Here is a 19,822-nt window from a genome sequence, read left to right as displayed (position 1 = left end):
GAAAAGTTCCAAAGTGTGTTTGTACAAAATGAAATCTTCAGAGAACCAGACACAATAAGAATTCCAGAGAACAACATAGAGCACATAGGTGTCTAGAGATGAAGTGGAAAATATGCTAATGGAGGCTCGGTAAGAACAAAGCAGCTGGCCCAGATGGCGTTTCACCATGGGTTCTGAGAGAATGTGCATCTGAGCTCAGCATTCCACTTCACCTGATCTTTCAGGCATCCCTGTGTACAGGAATCATAGCAGACGTGTGGAAACAGGCTAACATAGTTCCAATCTACAAAAGTGGCAGTAGGGAAGACCCCCTCAATTATAGACCTGTATCATTGACAAGTGTAATAGTGAAAGTATTGGAAAAACTAATCAAAACTAAATGGGTAGAACACCTGGAGAGAAATGATATAATATCAGACAGACAGTATGGTTTTCGATCTGGAAGATCCTGTGTATCGAATTTACTCAGTTTCTATGATCGAGCCACAGAGATATTACAGGAAAAAGAAGGTTGGGTTCATTGCATCTATCTGGACCTAAAAAAGGCTTTCGACAGAGTTCCACATAAGAGGTTGTTCTGGAAACTGGAAAATATTGGAGGGGTGACAGGTAAGCTTCGATCATGGATGAAAAATTTTCTGACTGATAGAAAAATGATGGCAGTAATCAGAGGCAATGTATCTGAATGGAGAAATGTCACAAGTGGAGTACCACAGGGTTCAGTTCTTGCACCAGTGATGTTTATTGTCTACATAAATGATCTACCAGTTGGTATACAGAATTATATGAACATGTTTGCTGATGTTGCTAAGATAATAGGAAGGATAAGAAATTTAGATGATTGTCATGCCCTTCAAGAAGACCTGGACAAAATAAGTATATGGAGCACCACTTGGCAAATGGAATTTAATGTTAATAAATGTCATGTTATGGAATGTGGAATAGGAGAACATAGACCCCACACAACCTATATATTATGTGAGAAATCTTTAAAGAATTCCGATAAAGAAAGAGATCTAGGGGTGGTTCTAGATAGAAAACTATCACCTGAGGACCACATAAAGAATATTGTGCAAGGAGCCTATGCTATGCTTTCTAACTTCAGAATTGCATTTAAATACATGGATGGCGATATACTAAAGAAATTGTTCATGACTTTTGTTAGGCCAAAGCTAGAATATGCAGCTGTTGTGTGGTGCCCATATCTTAAGAAGCACATCAACAAACTGGAAAAGGTGCAAAGACATGCTACTAAGTGGCTCCCAGAACTGAAGGGCAAGAGCTACGAGGAGAGGTTAGAAGCATTAAACATACCAAAACTAGAAGACAGAAGAAAAAGAGGTGATATGATCACTACGTACAAAATAGTAACAGGAATTGATAAAATCGACAGGGAAGATTTCCTGAGACCTGGCACTTCAAGAACAAGAGGTCATAGATTTAAACTAGCTAAACACAGATGCCGAAGAAATATAAGAAAATTCACCTTCGCAAATAAGAGTGGTAGACAGTAGGAACAAGTTAAGTGAGAAGGTGGTGGAGGCCAAGACCATCAGTAGTTTCAAAGCGTTATATGACAAAGAGTGCTGGGAAGACGGGACACCACGAGCGTAGCTCTCATGCTGTAACTACACTTAGGTAATTACACTTAGGTAATTACTGCCTTCTGTATGTGCACATACAGAAGGCAGAACCGGGTCACACACGAGGAAACAAAGCCCCCTGAATCCACAAAGGGAGCCCAAGAGGAAGAAACCTCCGGGACTGAAACCAAAGAACCCAAAGGAACCCGGAATCGAACCAGGGGGAGCCCAAACCACCACTTTTGCCGGCGGAGATACACCACAGAAAGGCAAAGCACAGCCCCCAGACAGAACCCCCAGGGAAACGGTCAAAACAGACCGAAAACCGAGGGAGAAGGTGTGGGAGCAAGCATAACAGACAGGGACACTGGCCCAAACCCTATAGCCCAGACCCAAAACAGACAAAATGGAAAAACCCGGTGTAAAATAAACACTCAAACATTCCCAGAGGAACAGAAAATGGGCAGAAAACACCAGAAAAGCAAAGAAACGACAACAGGAAAATAAAACCCCTGAAAAAGGTGAAAAAAACTCACCCAAGACGCTCGCTTGCACACCCAGGCGTATGTAAAACTGCAACGCCGCCCTGGTGGCCACGTCAGGAAACCCACAGAAGAAAATGAAACGGGGCTGTGACTGACGCAAAAGATACGAAAACACGCCAGCAAAAGTGGGAAGCAAGCAGACTGGATGGGCGAAAAACTCCGCCCAGAAGCAGAAAACCCCGGCAGGGTCAATTGGCCCCAGAACTGCTAATAGGCATCCCCCACAGCCCCGGGAACCCGAAACAGAGACCCCAGGGCATAGTCGTCCTCTAAGCCTTTCGCCCTTAAAGAAAAGGAGGAGTCCATGGGAAAGGCAGCAAGAAAGGGCTGCTGGTAAGACCCAGAAGCCTTGGCAGGAGGAACAGGCTTGAAAACCTCCGTCCCCAACCCGAACAGGACAGCCCCCGAAACCGCCCGAGTCTCGGCCCCAACTAAACCCCGCCCCGACCCCGAAACCCGCAGATGGTCAGGAGCCTGGAACAGGGAGGGAAAGGAGCAAACAGCACCTAACCAAAACGGGGCGGCTACGGGGCATCCGAGTGAGAAACCAACCTACGTGTTGCAGCAACCTAACCTAGCTTGCAACACGGATGCAGCCTGTACTCTGAACAGTAATAACATCAGGAGAGTACTGGAGAACAAGCAGAGAATATCTCTCGCAAGACTCCGGGTCAAAGTGTCAGTGACCGAACAGGCAGCATGACGTAGGTAAAAGTGACGACTGTCACCCGGAGACAAGGGCACAGCAACCAACGATCTCGTACAAGACGGGTTGGAACCTGGAAGACACATTCAATGGTCCACCGAGCCCCGACAAGGGTTTCCAGGGCCCGTAGGGTAACAACTATGGGAAGCCCGAGCATGGTGTTGCTAACCGGTTAAGAAACCCAAAAATAACAAGGGGTAGAGGAGAATGAAAACCCCTGCGACGTGTACAATCACTGGGGCCTAGCAGAAGGCCACCAAACACTACTAGTGGAACTATAGCCACACTGGGCAGAGCCCCACCAGGCAAATGAAAATAAAAACAAAAGAAAAACCATGCAAAAGTACACCATCTCCAGAAGCAACAGGGAACCGGTCGCCACTTAGGTGGCAGGTCACGCAACACCTTGACACCCTAACCAGCACAATACCAGTCCGTACCCAGGGCCAAACAAGGGCCCCAAGCCCCAGGTGGCCCCAAGGGCGAGGCAAATGCCGAGCAGCAAGAACCTCTACGGAAATGGTTCGTGAACGCCCCAGGGAAGATAACCCTGTCACGCAGGGGCAGTACTCACAGGGCGCTTAGGAAAAGAAGCCCCTAAGCGCATGCAGCCCTGGTACTGATGAGGAACACCTGGCCACCACACAACACAACACTCGGCAGTGAACGCCACACAAGGCAAACACCGCCTAGGAAACCGAGGCCAGACAAGCGTCTATCCCGGTTGACATTAGCTTACGAACTGATGCTAGGCAGCCAGTGCTGTGAGGGTCTGGGGCTCCCCCCCTCCCCCCCTCTCGGGGCGGAGAGGGCTGCGCGGACGATCGGCGCAGCAGTAAAGTGTGATGTTTGCTTGGTTCCTTGGGATTGTAGGGAGTTTCTACCTCTCTGTTCGGTTTTTTGTTTTAGTTTTTTACCACGCGGGGTTTGTTTTGTTATGCCTACCTTTCTGGGTTCCTAACCCCAGTCCATGGCAGATAAGGAAAACCCCAACCACAAGGAGGTTTTCCAGGGCCATTGCTCCCTGAAACCTCTCTGAAGGAGCCAGGTTCTAGCGCTGGTCCCTGGTAGGTCTGAACTCCTTAGCTAATGTCCCGGTCTAATATAACATACATTAGCCCGATAAGCTCCAGGGAGCCGTAGGGGCTCCCCACAGAAAACTAATTCTTTATAAAGAATTCAGGCGCAATTGTCACTAGGCGGGAGACACTGGTAAACTGAGGCGCGATCGCCATGCCACCACGCTCTAGGTCGGCCATACACGTATCAACCAACTTCGTTTCCCGAGGCAAAGCTCGTAACCCGATTCGGATTTTACGAAGAAATTGGGCTCGTAACCCGAAAAGTTCGTAAATAGGGGCATTCGTAAACCGAGGTGTCACTGTACTATTCTGATGCACCGAGTGATATACTAATTCTGATACACCGAGCAATATACTATTCTGATGCACCAAGTTACATCCTGGAGTTCGAGTTGATGTCTCAAGTTGCACTTCGATAGGAATGGGAACCAATTGTTAAAAAATTTGTTTTGTAATAATTTTCTTGCTGGAAAATAGTGGATATTTGCCACCCATACTCAAACAAAAAGTCTACATCAATTCCATGCAGAAACAACTCTCTGGTTTATGAACAAGTACTTTACACAGGAGTCGATCGGTGACGTTATATACGGTACACAATTCCAGTTTTCAAATTGCATTTTTCAAAATAATTTCCCCATCTGAAGTCAAATTTTCCAGCAAAATATAAAAGACTATATACATTCTGCATACATTGCATTATATATACATTCTGCAGTTAATTCAAAATTATCAATAAACATATGTTAGGCTGTCAAAGTAGTTCAGAGTAGAAAATTTTTGTGAAAACAGTTTATTTAAAAACTGTGTTTTACTTTGGACTAGTTGAAGTCATCTGAAGTACATAGAGGTAATTCATGAAGACACCCTCTCAAGAAAGACAACAGGTTAACTAAGGTAAGCAGACTATACAACAGTACTGTAACACTATAAAAGACAAGTTATGAAGCATTCAATTAACAGAGTTTTACACACTTCTCAAACTTGTTCACCACGAGCCACATAGTATAGGAAATGAAGGATCAAGATAAACTGTTTAAGTAATTACTGTAATATACAAGGCAATCACAATAACGTGATGTATATATATACTTTATGTGAGAAATCCTTTTGTGTAGGACACTGGTTTGGTCCCCATCCTGTTCCAAACACTCTCTCTCTCAATTATTTGAACTTTGATCATCTTGAATAGTTGGGGAGGGGGGGGGGGGGAGGAGGAGTGCAAAGAGGTAAATTGAAAAAAGAATATCTAATCTAGCCTTTGATCCACAATATAGTACAACATTTAATGTGATGGAAGTTTTTATTATGGAATGCGCATTTGAAATGACCAACATTTTCATAACAAAATAATGGATAGGTTTACTATAGCTTCAATATTCTCAGCAAGCTACATATATATTCCACTAAAATCTTTCACCACATTGTTGCAACTCGCCCACACTAACCTGCACCGAGATTTCTTTGATGCGTTCAGGATATGTCTGTGCGTCAACAGAGCGGAGGTGTTCTTCAAGAGACATACGATGGCGTCGTTCTCTATCCAGCTGCATCCGAAGGTCAATCATCTCACGACGCAACTCTTCGGTGGCAGGACCACTATCCACTTGTGTACTAATAACTACCTGCTTCTCCTCCGCTGCTACCTCCATCGTCACATGGACTCTCACCGCCTGTTGGGCTACCTGCAATGACATTAACATTCAATTACTATGGTAATATGATCATCCTACATATAACAGTATAAAACTGCACAAATAGAGTGTTGAATGTAATAAAATGTCACTTTCTGTGCCAACCCACAGGAATAGATATTGAGGGTTCTCACAGAAGCAAGAAATATGTAGAGACCTCAAAACATCCTGCAAGGTGAGCTGCACAGCAAGATATTGCACCGAAACATTCAACACGTGCAAAAAATAAGCAGAACATGTCAACCATTACAAAGATAATCTTATTTACCCACTCATACTCAACCAGGTATGCCAATTTCATAGGAGCTTGTCAGGTAGAAACAGAATCACTTCCAGTTCTGATTCGTTTGTCACTGGCGGTCTGCATGGCCCATACCTCACTTATTAAAAGCTCTGATGGGTTTTGTCTTGGGATATCCTGTCCCATGGCTATTGTTTTATGCTAATTTATGCTTGGCCATTTCATTTGAACCAGCCACATTATGTGATCCTGAACTTTCAATAGTGCTGGCTTTCATCTGGGGTCTCTTCCTTAGCTCTGCCTGCATGCACACACCCACCCCCCTACCCCCAATATTTTCTCAATTATTTTCATCTCATCTGCTGCTGCTGTCTACCCTAGATAATATTTCCTTTTCTAAACACCCTAAAATTATTATTGACTTAATTCATGTTTAATGCCTCTAGTCTCTCCTCATAACTCTTGTTCAGTTCCAGAAGCTATTTTGTACAAATGCAATTTCCAGTTTATTTTAGTGTTTCTTGAGATGTGGGCACCATACAACTGTTGCATATTCCAATTCTGGTTTCGCAAAAGTCATGAACAGTTTCTTTAGTATTTCACCACCCATATAATTAAAAGCAAGTCTGAAGTTGGAAAGTGACGCATACACTCCTCTCCTTGGGTAATTACCATTTCTGATGCAACACCATATATAAACACCATATATAAACACCATATATAAACACCACATAATGTATACAGACTGTATTTTAGTCAGTGCTAAACATCACTTGACCATTCTAACGGGTCACAAGTCCACTGGAACCTTACATCAACGTAAAGATAATTTTTTTTCTTCTACATACAGTAACTGTTTATCTTTTCTATTTTCTACAGCTGCATTGCAACATGTCTTTGATATTACCAATATTAAATTTTTAACAAAAGCATGTGAAATTTTTATTTATACTGTAACAATTTTTTAAACGCCCTAGTTTAACAAAATGATTATCGCGGACGCACTCACAGAAAACAAACAGGTTTTTAAATTGTAAGACTGTATAGAGGTAATTTCCTTGAGTGAACTGCAGTGGACCAGAACCCTTGGGTGAACCACAATTCCAGTACGATGGCCATTTTACAAAGCTTTCTTGTTAGACTACCCCCACTTGCCCCAACAAAATACTAATATTGTACTGTACAGTACTGCATTTCACATTTGTTTAAAGTTTTTACTATTCTCTTGCCTTTATCAACAAATATAAATCTCTCTACTGTCCTTGAATATCTGCCAAAATAAAAAAGTGTAATAAAGATTGTTTATGAAGTTTTGTTTGTGTTCAAAACACTTGAAACTAGACATGTCCAAACCACATGCATTTTACCTGTGGCTGTATGGCAGAATCTCTCGGTACTCAATTTACATAAATTTTTCTGTGGTCATTTTATTAATAGAGTTCAAAAGATGTCTACCAGCAGCAATTAGGCTAAACTATAAGTTATACAAATAAAATTGGTTATTCAAATGAATGTGTGTACAAGAACATAAAAGTAATGTACAATTGTAGGGACAGAAGTTGCACAATCTGTAAAGCCACTATTACGCAAGGCATTTCGGGTAAAAATATAAAATAAATGGAAACAAAATTTAACCAAGGTGTGATTGGTAAAACACTTGGTACTAAAGAAGAAAAGCTAACAGAAGAGAATGGTTATGGAAAAATAACAAATGAATGCAAAAAATTTAAGGTTAGGCCAAGAGATGGTATCTTAACATGGGAGGATAAAAAGGCTAAATACATTGAAAAAAGTGAGTAAGCCAAATGAGTAGCAATGATTCAAAAGAGAAAAATAATAACTTCAAAGCATAAAGAGTTAGACGAGGCTGCTAAATGGTTTATGCAACAGCATTGTTTGGGAGTTTTGTCAAGTGTTTTAAATTGCATACAGTACTCTCTATACTCATATCTTGCCTACACAGATTAACAAGGCTCTTCAGGTAATCAAATATTTCATTTCTTCCCTTGTTTTACCTTCAAGTACAATATATTAAAATGCACTGCTTATAAATAATTTGATCTATATGCAGAATGCACAAAACTCTTCTATAATTCAAGCTAGAGAAATAATATAGCAATAGTGAAATTTGGCAAAACACCAAGTAAAGCAGAATCCTTGGTAGAGCAATAAATTTAATCTCATTTAGTCCATTCAAACAAGGTCCCTCTGTACAGTAGCGTACGTGAAGGCTAGATGGCCATGACCCAGTGAAGGGGAATTAAGGATCACACTGACTCCCACCACCGGGCAGTAGACCAGCTGCCACCACCACCACCAGCGAGAGCTCATTACCACCACCACCACCACCAGTAAGAGCTCATTACCACCACCACCACCACCAGTAAGAGCTCATTACCACCACCACCACCACCACCAGTAAGAGCTCATTACCACCACCAGTAAGAGCTCATTACCACCACCAGTAAGAGCTCATTACCACCACCCCCACCACCAGCGAGAGCTCATTACTGCCACCACCAGCGAGAGCTCATTACCACCACCACCAGCGAGAGCTCATTACCACCACCACCACCACCACCAGTGAGAGCTCATTACCGCCACCACCAGCGAGAGCTCATTACCACCACCACCACCACCAGTGAGAGCTCATTACCGCCACCACCAGCGAGAGCTCATTACCACCACCACCAGTGAGAACTCATTACCACCACCACCACCTGTGCATTCCATGCATGATAATGGAAGAGACCATAACAGGCTAAAGACACTTTCCTTTGAAAGAGTCTTTAAAAAGCATCACCAGCACACGTTAAGTAACAGCAAATGTTGCCTTATGAATTTGATAGAATTCCACAACAGCAACAAAGATTAGACAAGATAGGCAAGGGTGGGCACACTGCACCTTTTATTTGCCATCTGAAACCTGTGACACAGTATCCCTCAGGAGACATTGTAATAAAAGGTGCCGCTACATCGTGACAACTCAATCCATTATACGACCTCAGCCACCTGACTTTGTTGCTATTTCTTGTTGGGAGAGAATTATTTTTTAATATTACTCTACTGTACTGTAATTTCAACTAGTTTTCATTATTTTTCTTCAGCATGAAACTGAAGCCATGCCAGTGCTGCAAATACAATGTCTCCAAATTAAGCTTCTTATCATATATACAGTATACACATCCTGTGAAATGTGGCAAAATTATATTACAAATGACAACCTGCAAAATCTGTTTGCCACTGCATGTATTGTTTCTCTGATGCTGCATCATGCGTTGATGATGATGTTTCTTCATGTTATTGAAATATTCATGGCTTGGACCAACAATCGTTCCCATGTCTCAGTCTGTAAATGCTGTATCCTTAAAGTTTTAGAATCTAGAAAAGCACTAGCATACCCGAGAATCATCTTAGCTATGTCCTGCTACTGATCATCACTTGTTGCATATTTTCTGTCAATAATGCAAGTATGTAGATTTGTATGAATCTACTTTTATTATATAATCAATAAATGTATATTGATTTATATAATAAATCAATTTGCATATCCTGTCATGCCTTCTGCCATACCAGAGGGCATGGTAGGATTTGCAAATAGCCCTAATGAAGAGCAGAGGAGCAATAGTTATGCCGAGAAAACTCTTATCAACACCAAAGGCCCACAACCTTTCAACACTCTTCCCCCACACACACATGGGACATAACCGGCCGACCTCTCACAGTGTTCAAAACTGAACTCGACAAGCACCTTCATAGGATACCTGATCAACCAGGCTCTGACTCATAATGTCAGGCTGCAAGCAGTTGCATCAAACAGCCTGGTGGATCAGACCAGCAACCAGAAGGCCTGGTCAGAGATCGGACCGTGGGGACGTTAACTCCTGGAGTCTTCAACAGGTAGTCATATTTTTTTTTAATGTTTTGTTCACTATCCTGATTCTTATTGGTTCAAGAACCTACAGCAATTTCCTTTTGTATCATTGCAGTTATGGTTGTATCATTGTATCATTACAATTTCAATTTGTATCATTGCAAATATGATTCAGTGTATCAAAGAAAGAACATCCAAACAGTTTTCATGAATGCATTGCATAACTATTTTAGAAATACCCCCGCACAGTTTTGGGGCCATAGCTTATAAAGGCAGCACAATTCCTTTGCAGTTTGCTGTCTTCTTTGGGAATGCTATCTCACATTCTGCATCACTATCACCCTTAGCCACTTAGCCACTCATCCTCTATCTGCTGCTGGTGGATGGTTGGGCAAGAATAGTAGCTGATCCAGTTCACAGGGTTCCTACTCTCTGTATCCTCAGGTTGGGTATGTGACCCATTTGTCTTTCACTTTCTAGAACTTTGGTAGCTCATTGCAACATGGGAAACAGTGAAAGTTGCCTCACCTTGGGAATGGGGCCTTGAGTGCTTGAGTTCCTTTCTGAGCTGGTCCCTCAAATGCTCCTATTCAAGTCTTTCATGTCCCATCTTCCCTAAGCTGGTTTAGATGATCTAGGCTTAAAGTAAGGTTTCCAACTCCCCTGACACTTGTGACAATGAAAGCTGTTACCTGGTAGTGGTAGGGAAGCTTTGTATCTTAATAGTTAGCAGTGGTTTTGAGAGCATTTGGGCTGTCAGACCATTCCAAACAACAGTCACTATTATCAAGCTAGTAAAAGGATAGAAGATAGTAGAAATGTTGAAACCAACTACATTTAAAAACTGCAGCATTCCTCTCCCTCTTGTCTTATAGCAAACTGTTCCCTTAATAGAATCTCTAGTTACACTCTGCTCCATCTCTCCCTCCTTTTCTTCCTGAGAATATAAGGTAATTTGCAATGACCCTTGTCACAGCGTGGTAGTCACAGAGCCTAGTGGGAGATACAAGTCTTTGATGAACCCTGGCTCAAGAATCATACTAGGGGCCTCAGCTCAGAAATATTATGAGCATAACCAAATATGATTATACTGTACATTAACAAATTTTTTTCATTCAATTATGGGAAACAAAAATTTAAAGAAAATAATCTAATTTATACCATAACCTACAAAAAATGTGAGTAAACACAAAACTAAGTATATTACACTTAGACAAACTTATGGGGACAAACTTAAGTCACATTCAAAGACTTAATTCATGCTGTCTCACCTTCAACGTCTGCGTGATGCTGCTGTTGGTTGAGATGGCGCTTGAGCTGACAGTTTTGGGACAAGAGGCGTGTCTTCTCTTGCTCCAGCTGATATATGTATTCAGCTGTTTGCTGCAGGATGGCAGCCTGAAACACAGCAAATACTTAAGCTTATTCTAGTTTTCATAGGTTCACAAAAAGGCTTAAACAAGCACAATACAAACAGATAGAGGTCATGCAAATTATTATATGAAATCATTCATTAGATGCTTGTTATCCCATGATTTTTCAAGTTACTTTTTAAACAAGTTGAACATTTATCATGGTAATCAGCAAGTGTTGCTGATCAATTATTTACACTATTCAAATATTATCATCCCCAGGTTTCTCTCCCAGCTGACATAAGATAACATGGTCACACTGTCAGGACACACAGCTAAACCTCATTTCCTCCTCTAGTTAATGTTGGGCAATGAGAATGGTGGTGGACGAGAAGAAAGAGGTGCAGGTAACAGGTTTAAAAAAAAAAAAAAAAAAAAAAAAAAAAAAAAAAAAAAAAAAAAAAAAGTGATTTGAAAGTGTCCACTATACAGTATGACCCATACACAGACACCAATGGTGAGCTGTGGCAGGCAAGCTAACCAGGTAAAGTTTCATGTATGACAATTTCTTTGCGGCAAATTACAGAACATATGAAAATAGTTTATGTATATTGTCCCAACATTATACTGCACATGCCTATGAACTGACAAGGGAATAACCAACTGCAATGTTAGGGAGCATAATCAAGAAAATATTGCGTCTGCAAGAAAAATGATAGGATGGATTACGAGAACTTTCAAATCCAGGGATTCCATCACAATGGTTGTACTATTCAAATCACTTGTGCTGTCCCATCTTCAGTACTGATCAGTACTCACTTCCCCCTTCAGAGCAGGAGAGATTGCAACAATCTCTCCTGCTAGAACTAGAACGATTTATGAAATAAATGGAATAGCAAACGATTCAAGTAGGGACTCCCTCGATATCGTAGGCCAAAGCCAACTGGCCCATCGGAAACAATTCCCAGTGTACACAAGACGAGTCGCCGGCTGAGTTTAAAACCCACTTAACCAAACTTAGTTCAACACAACCTAACCTAATCCAACTGGCCCAATACAGCCTAACCTTAACAATATATGCCTAGCATAACAATATATATAACAGAAAATGAGCCTCGTTTTCTGAAACGACCATACCCCGACCCATCTGGCCCCTTCCCCATTCCAGGACTGCCCGCCAACCCAACAACGAAGCCAAAACACTGAATCATTACCTCATTCATTGACATAGAAAATGCTACAGTAATTTAAATGAAATAAATAAAACAAGAACCAAAATTGAGCTAAATTGAGTCTAGAAAACTGTGCGCACGGGAGCCTTGCCGATTATACGTGGACTTCAGGCGTACATAATAGAAACACTGCTGTCCTCCATTTTTAGTTCTTGGCCACTTAGTAATATGCCAAATTTTATTTTATTTTATTTTATTTATATATATACAAGAAGGTACATTGGGTTTGTGAGAATACATTGGATAGTACAGTAATTACATTCTTGTAAATGGAAGAAACCTGTGTTACTTCATTAACAAGGTCCTCTTATAGAGGATTGACATTGGTAAATGCAAATAACTGATATCAATCGAATATTTTGCGCTTGAAGTGCACGTGTAGATTGTCTGGGATGTTAACTGTTGTCCTTTTATAATGTTGTGATTTACCATCTTTGATTGTATATGTGCTAAGTATGCCATGGTGATCACTAACTCTTGCAATAATGATCCGTGGACAGCATTGTCTAAGAGACCATGACCTATTACATAATCAAGCCTTCCACCCGAGAGATGGGCGACATTAGACGAGTCATGTTTTTCCCGAGGTATTTTGCAAACACTGAATCATTTCTGTTTGTTTTATGATCCCCTAACTTATTGTGTCGTGTTAAAGTCACCCATTATGATGGTTTCAGAGTTCCTGTTGATGCATTTTTTTTAATTTTGCCCCGATGGGCATGTTTATTGGGCAGGCCACTCATCCTGTGGTGTAGATATACCGCCATAGCAGCATGTTCAACACCCCCAAAAACGGAAGAAAACCTGCTGGGTTGTTTATCCTGTCGCTTGTACCCAGACACAGCTGGGACTTGCTTAACTCTTTTAAGTGAACATCTTCTCAAACAAGAAGATTAACATTTGTGAACCCTTAAAATCTTACGTTATCTTGCGGTGCGTCATTAGCGGTGCAAAATGGGGGAATCTTTTGAGAACAGCATCTATATTTAACAAATAGTATTTTCCTAACTTAAATTATGTCGAGTTTATTATTCTACACACATTTCTAAAGACTCTTAGATGTTCACATTCCTCAGGTTGTGGTCAAGGCGGTGTCCATCACTCTCACCACAGATTCTGCAACCCCTCTGCTCAACTGTTGTTTCCATTCCAAATCTCCATAGATATTTGTATCCAAGACAGATTCTTGCTATTGCTGATTCTCTCTCACAACCACCACCTATTCGTCCATAATGATTGGGATTACCAGCTGCACCCATGTTGTACCAGCGTACAGATTGACCGATTTATTCTTCTATCCTCCATTCCTCACTTACCTTGTGACGGTGATGTTGCCTGATGACACCCCTAATTTGTAGAAGTCTTGGGTATGAAGTATTCAATATGGTTTCATTTGGCGCCTTCAGCAGCCAGCACATCTGCTCGTTCATTTCCACAGATTCCAACATGGGAGGGGATCCACAGAAACTTGACGACTCTTTCCTGATTGATTAGTACTCTCACAGCTCTCTTGATTTCAGCGACTATTGCAAGATTTTCTGCCAGATTTTTACTAAGGCTTTGAAGTGCTGCTTTTGAATCAGTGCAGATCACTGCGCCATTAGTGTTTCGTTCAAGGAATCTTAACACCATAACAATGGCAGTTAGCTCTGCTTGTGTTGGAGACATAGTTCTCAATAGTTGTTTTTTCTTCATTTCTGCATTGGAAGGCATTATTCCTAATTACAGTGTATGCTGCACCAGCCCTGCCATTGACAGGATTAGATAGCCCATCAGTGTAGATTTGATCCAATTCATTTCTGGCTTCTTTAGAAATTTCCTCGGGATACTTGTGCCTCATTTCTTGTGGTATCATGTTGGACTTTTTCGTTGTCATCTCATTGATGATAATCCTGCATGGGTCACCCTCCTGTGGAGATGACCTCTGTACAGGCAGGAGCTCACGGGCTTGCTCAAGCAGGTGCAGTTCTTTGAGGCAGTAGACTGATCTGTGATGTCATTTTTTGGCTTCTCCCTTTTCCTCCTGTAAGTAGCACAGAACTCAGTTTTTTCTTTGCAATATCACTGTAATGGGGAGCTCAGGCTATCTTAATTGCAAGCTTGGCATTCAGTTCCTTTACTCTGCATTTAACACTGGGGAGGAACAACTCTTCTCGTAGATTACATGTTTTGGCAGTTCTTGGGACTCCAAGAATGATTGCCATGGCGTTATTTTGTATGCATAAACGCATTTTCATATCGCTTTGGGAGTAAGTGCACAAGACTGGTGCTGCATAGTCTATGACGGAGCGCACATAGGCTGTGTACATCATTTTAAGCACAGCAATAGAGGCCCATTTCAGGTCATAGCTTTCAGTGCCTTGAGTTGACTTTTAGATGTTCCTATGAGTTGGTTGAGCTCCTATTTCTTCCCCTTATTAAGAGCTGATTGTGATGCCAAGGTACCGATAGTGGTCGACCCATTTAAGTGTTACACCATTAATTTGAGGTTCTTCATTTTCTCCCCGCTTGTGATGAGAATGTGGTTTTGTCTTGTTTGTGGAGAAAGTGAAATTGAGTTCAACACATTTCCTTCCAAGGAGTTCAATGGACTGTTTAATTTTTCCAAAGGTGGGAGCTTGTATTAGGACATCATCTGCATACCCCACTTGCTATGTTCCTTCTGGAAATTCAATATTTGCAATGGCATTCATAAGTATGTTGAATAGTGTGGGGCTTAAGACTCCTCCTGGAGGGAGGGGGAGCCGAGTTCCATACTCATTGTTCTAGAGACTACTCCGTTGAAGCAGACCTTGGCTTTCCTCCCTGTGAGGTAGACTTCAATCCATTTTATGAGTCTCCCCTTGACACCCAAATATGCAAGCTCATCCAGGATCGCAATCCCCTGGGCTTTGTCGAAGACTCCTTTGATGTCAACAAATACAGAATACTTAACTGTGTCATTAGCCAAGTAATTAACCATACAGTTTGTTGTGCTCCATCTATAATAAATCCATTAACCCCTCCCCTAGCCTGCCTATTTTGTGCAACAGTCGGTTTAGGATGATCCTTTCAAGTATCTTGCATGTGCACGACACGACACGAGACTGGTAGGTCTGTAATTGCCAGAGTCATTGTGCTTCGGTATGGGAACGATTATTGCGTGTTTCCATTGTGTGGGCAACACTCCACTTAGGAATTTGTTAAACAGGTGGAGTAATGGATTCCCAGACACCTCACACAGTGCATTCTTTATGTCATAGGTGATTCCATTTTCACCAGGTGCTGTACTTTTACTCTTTTTCATAGCCCCCTTACTTCCTGGGCTGTGATTGGTTCCTCATACTCTCATCACTAGACAGTGCTCTTGTTATCCTAATTCTTCTGTCATTATGTCGCAGGAGCTGTTCCCTGCTTACTTCTACAGGGAGGAAGGAGGAGGATGCTGCATCACTCACTCCACTTGTGTATTAGTTCCTCAGCCTTACCCCTGGGGGGTCTTTGTAAGCAGCAGGCCGGGTTCTGCCCCCCCCCCCTTAGCTATCTGAATTTTTGCCCACACTTGTCTTGAGGATGTTTCTCTTCTAATGGAGCTAGTGAAGTCAAGCCATTGACTTGACTTGAAGTCAAGTCTTTCCCACTCTTTAGTCTTCTCTTCCCTGGCTATTTGACACACAGTTTTAAACAGCTTTTTGGTTACTTTGAGTGGGATGTCTCTGGTACTCTCTACTCATGCTCCTTACATTAGCATTGAGCATCTTTATGTAATCATTCTCATACCATTTTATTTTCTTCTTCCGAGGGTTACTTCGCCCAGTCGTATGGCGTGGAACTTAAGAGACAGCTCTCAATCTGGTTATTAAGGTCATCAACAAATTTATCAATGACTTCTGGGATTTTGTATTCTGTGAACCAGTCACTCATCTTGCTTATGAAGTGCTGCCTCATATCTGCTCAGAGCGATAACCTTTTTCTATTTGTCTCTTCCTTCTCTTGCTCATGTCGACGGTGGTAATCAGTGCCCAGTGGTCACTACATAAACTGTGCACAATGTGTATACTGGCATCCGTGTCCTGTGCATTCAGCAGGAGAACATAGTCTAATCTTCCTTCTCTGAGGTGAGTTGGCTGTTCATCACCCAGGACCCTGAAGTTCTCACTCCCCCAACACAGAGTGACAGTTTCCGTCCATTGACATTGGGCTGATGACAGTTGGCACCAAAGTGTGGGTGTCAGGCATTAAGGTCACCGACCAGCAGGGTAGGTTCTTCATTGGCAAATTCAGGTAGTGTGTTAAGGTCAGGTTTAGTCTGCGGCACATATAGGTTGACTATATGTCAGGCATTATTGTTTATATGTAGGGTTACCCCCAGTGATTCATGCACATCCCCCACGTGGAGGTCATCAATAGGCTGTATAGGTATGATGTTACTTACATAAGTAGTGATACCCCGTTTTCTTTGTCCCAGAGGGCAGGGAGAACTTGTTACAACCGCTGAATCTTGGGTTGAAGTCATCACCCAACAGTACCTCCTGAAGCACTATGGCGTCAGTGTGATATTCACGGACGTACTGTATGATGTCATTAGTTCTATTGCGAACTCCATTGCAGTTCTATTTTTGTATAGTGAGGCAGTCGTAGGCCTATTTCTAGTTTGAAAGGACTAGTTAAGAGGGGAAGTTTCAATTACACATATCGTTTTTATCTTAGTCATTATGATATATACTAGTATGTAATTCTGGCTTCTAGAAACCAGTTCACAAGATATGGTTAACTTAGAAAGTTTTCCTCTCTCTCCTGTGGTGCCAGAGCAGCACAATGAACTATGGCCTTTAACCCCACCTCACACTCCCCCCCCATACCTCCCCACCTGCGTCAGGACTTAAAGGTAATGTTTCCAACGAGGCCCAGCATCTCCCGTCTCGTCGTGCTGGCCAAAACACACCTCCTACCACCACCACCCAAGCAAAGGCTCTGTTGTAAACAACTTCAACAATAGCCGATGCTATGAACACGGCCTGCAACATGCACCTTACAAGGAACAACAAAAAACATTAAAATTAACAAATATACTCTTAAACTATTGAATTTAAAGACTTGTGGAAAATTCCAACTCGACAATAATGTTTGCAAGGCCGGCCAAGGGTAGACGGAATAGGGGGGGGTGGCAAGGCCAGCCAAGGGTAGACGGAATAGGGGGGGAGGGGGCTGGCAAGGCCAGCCAAGGGGAGACGGGATGGGGGGGACGGCAAGGCCGGCCAAGGGGAGACGGGATGGGGAGGGCTGTCAAGGCCGGCCAAGGGGAGACGGGATGGGGGGGGGCTGTCAAGGCCGGCCAAGGGTAGACGGAATAGGGGGGGGGCTGGCAAGGCCAGCCAAGGGGAGACGGGATGGGGGGGAGGAGCCTGGCAAGGCCGGCCAAGGGTAGACGTTGTCAAGGTTAGGGAAAACTGAGGTGGTTGGTCGGTAGTGGGAGGGGGGGGGATTAGGGGTAGTAAGGGGGGAAGGTAGGACTTGCGGTACAGGTAGGACTTGCTGTACAGGTGGATGAGGATGCCGTGTAAATTAAGGAAAGATGAAGCAATGGGAATAAAATGTCATGAATGTAGGACTAACCAAACCCTCTTTACTGACACGATCCATGTACTCAACTAGTTGTGCTTGCGGGGGTTGAGCTTGGGCTCTTTGGTCCCGCCTCTCAATTGTTAACCAACAGGTGTACAGATTCCTTTATCATATCTTCATTTGAAACTGTGTATGGAGTCAGCCTCCACCACGTGAGCGCCTAGTGCGTTCCACCTGTTAACTACTCTAACGTCCCTGTGGCCCATTTGGGTACTCAGTTTCCAACTGTATCCCCTTGTTCGTGTACCCCATCATGTATATGGAAGTGGTTGTATTCCGGGTAGGGTGGGGAAGGTAGTGTGTTGTATTATAAATTACCACAAGCATTTCAGCACGCGGAAAGACATTCCCGTCTTCCCTACATACACACGTGATGGTGGACGCACGCACACGCGCCTTCCCTACCAGTTTGTGTTCTAGTGTTTCTTGAAAGCTCTCTCACTGGCGTGCTTTTCCAATACCTAAAATTATATATTTGTTGACCTGTTTTCTGTAGGGAACTGGGGTGCGTGGCAGGGGAGGTTATAGGGGGGACTGGGGTGCGTGGCAGGGGAGGTTATAGGGGGGACTGGGGTGCGTGGCAGGGGAGGTTATAGGGGGGACTGGGGTGTGTGGCAGGGGAGGTTATAGGGGGGACTGGGGTGTGTGGCAGGGGAGGTTATAGGGAGAACTGGGGTGCGTGGCAGGGGGAGGTTATAGGGGGAACTGGGGTGTGTGGCAGGGGAGGTTATAGGGGGGACTGGGGTGTGTGGCAGGGGAGGTTATAGGGGGGACTGGGGTGTGTGGCAGGGGAGGTTATAGGGAGAACTGGGGTGTGTGGCAGGGGAGGTTATAGGGGGAACTGGGATGCGTGGCAGGGGAGGTTATAGGGGGGACTGGGGGTGTGTGGCAGGGGAGGTTATAGGGGGGACTGGGGTGTGTGGCAGGGGAGGTTATAGGGAGAACTGGGGTGCGTGGCAGGGGGAGGTTATAGGGGAAACTGGGGTGTGTGGCAGGGGAGGTTATAGGGGAAACTGGGGTGTGTGGCAGGGGAGGTTATAGGGGGGACTGGGGTGTGTGGCAGGGGAGGTTATAGGGGGGACTGGGGTGTGTGGCAGGGGAGGTTATAGGGGGAACTGGGGTGTGTGGCAGGGGAGGTTATAGGGAGAACTGGGGTGTGTGGCAGGGGAGGTTATAGGGAGAACTGGGGTGCGTGGCAGGGGAGGTTATAGGGAGAACTGGGGTGTGTGGCAGGGGGAGGTTATAGGGGGAACTGGGGTGTGTGGCAGGGGAGGTTATAGGGAGAACTGGAGTGCGTGGCAGGGGAGGTTATAGGGGGAACTGGGGTGTGTGGCAGGGAAGGTTATAGGGGGAACTGGGGTGTGTGGCAGGGGAGGTTATAGGGGGAACTGGGGTGCGTGGCAGGGGAGGTTATAGGGGGAACTGGGGTGTGTGGCAGGGGAGGTTATAGGGGGAACTGGGGTGTGTAGCAGGGGAGGCAAGAAAAATCATCGAGGTGGATATCCAGGCAGGGGCGGGAGAGGACTGTACAGGGAGACTACGGACAGGGTGAACGAGGGAGGGGGGAGACGAGGTAGAGGGTTGGTAGCAGGAAATAGGTTCAGTGGCTCTGAAATAGTGCAGATGTCAGAAAGGTAAATGGCAAGGGTGAAAGAGGAAACTATTCCAAGAAAGGAAGGAAGGGGTGTGGTAGGTGGAAGAGGGGCGGGGGGGGGGGGGAAGAGCGTGAGAGTAAAGTGTCATCAAAGCAACAGGTGTGGGTGGTGTTGGCGGCGCCAGACGGCCAATGGCATGTGTTTCTCCCTCCCCACTCGCGTAACAATGACCTTGACTATAATAAAATCTTACTTCATCTGGCTCTCCGTACACACACACACAATCCTTCAAAACGCCCCCCTTGCGTGCACAG

The 19,822-nt window shown here is 43.8% G+C and overlaps 1 protein-coding gene across 1 annotated transcript in view; it reads right to left on the bottom strand.

The window, feature by feature from the left end:
- crp (cropped) overlaps positions 1-19,822 on the bottom strand; it is a 102,908-nt gene that overhangs the window by 37,705 nt on the left and 45,381 nt on the right. The window contains 3 exon segments of the mRNA XM_045738539.2: positions 5,365-5,541; positions 5,543-5,601; positions 10,997-11,123. Of these exon segments, the coding sequence (XP_045594495.2) occupies positions 5,365-5,541; positions 5,543-5,601; positions 10,997-11,123 (363 nt within the window).

Source organism: Procambarus clarkii, chromosome 43, assembly GCF_040958095.1.
Source record: "Procambarus clarkii isolate CNS0578487 chromosome 43, FALCON_Pclarkii_2.0, whole genome shotgun sequence".
In the NCBI taxonomy this organism is placed as follows: Eukaryota; Metazoa; Arthropoda; class Malacostraca; order Decapoda; family Cambaridae; genus Procambarus; species Procambarus clarkii.
Note: the sequence above shows the minus strand (reverse complement) of the source record. Positions and strands in the feature narration are given on the sequence as shown.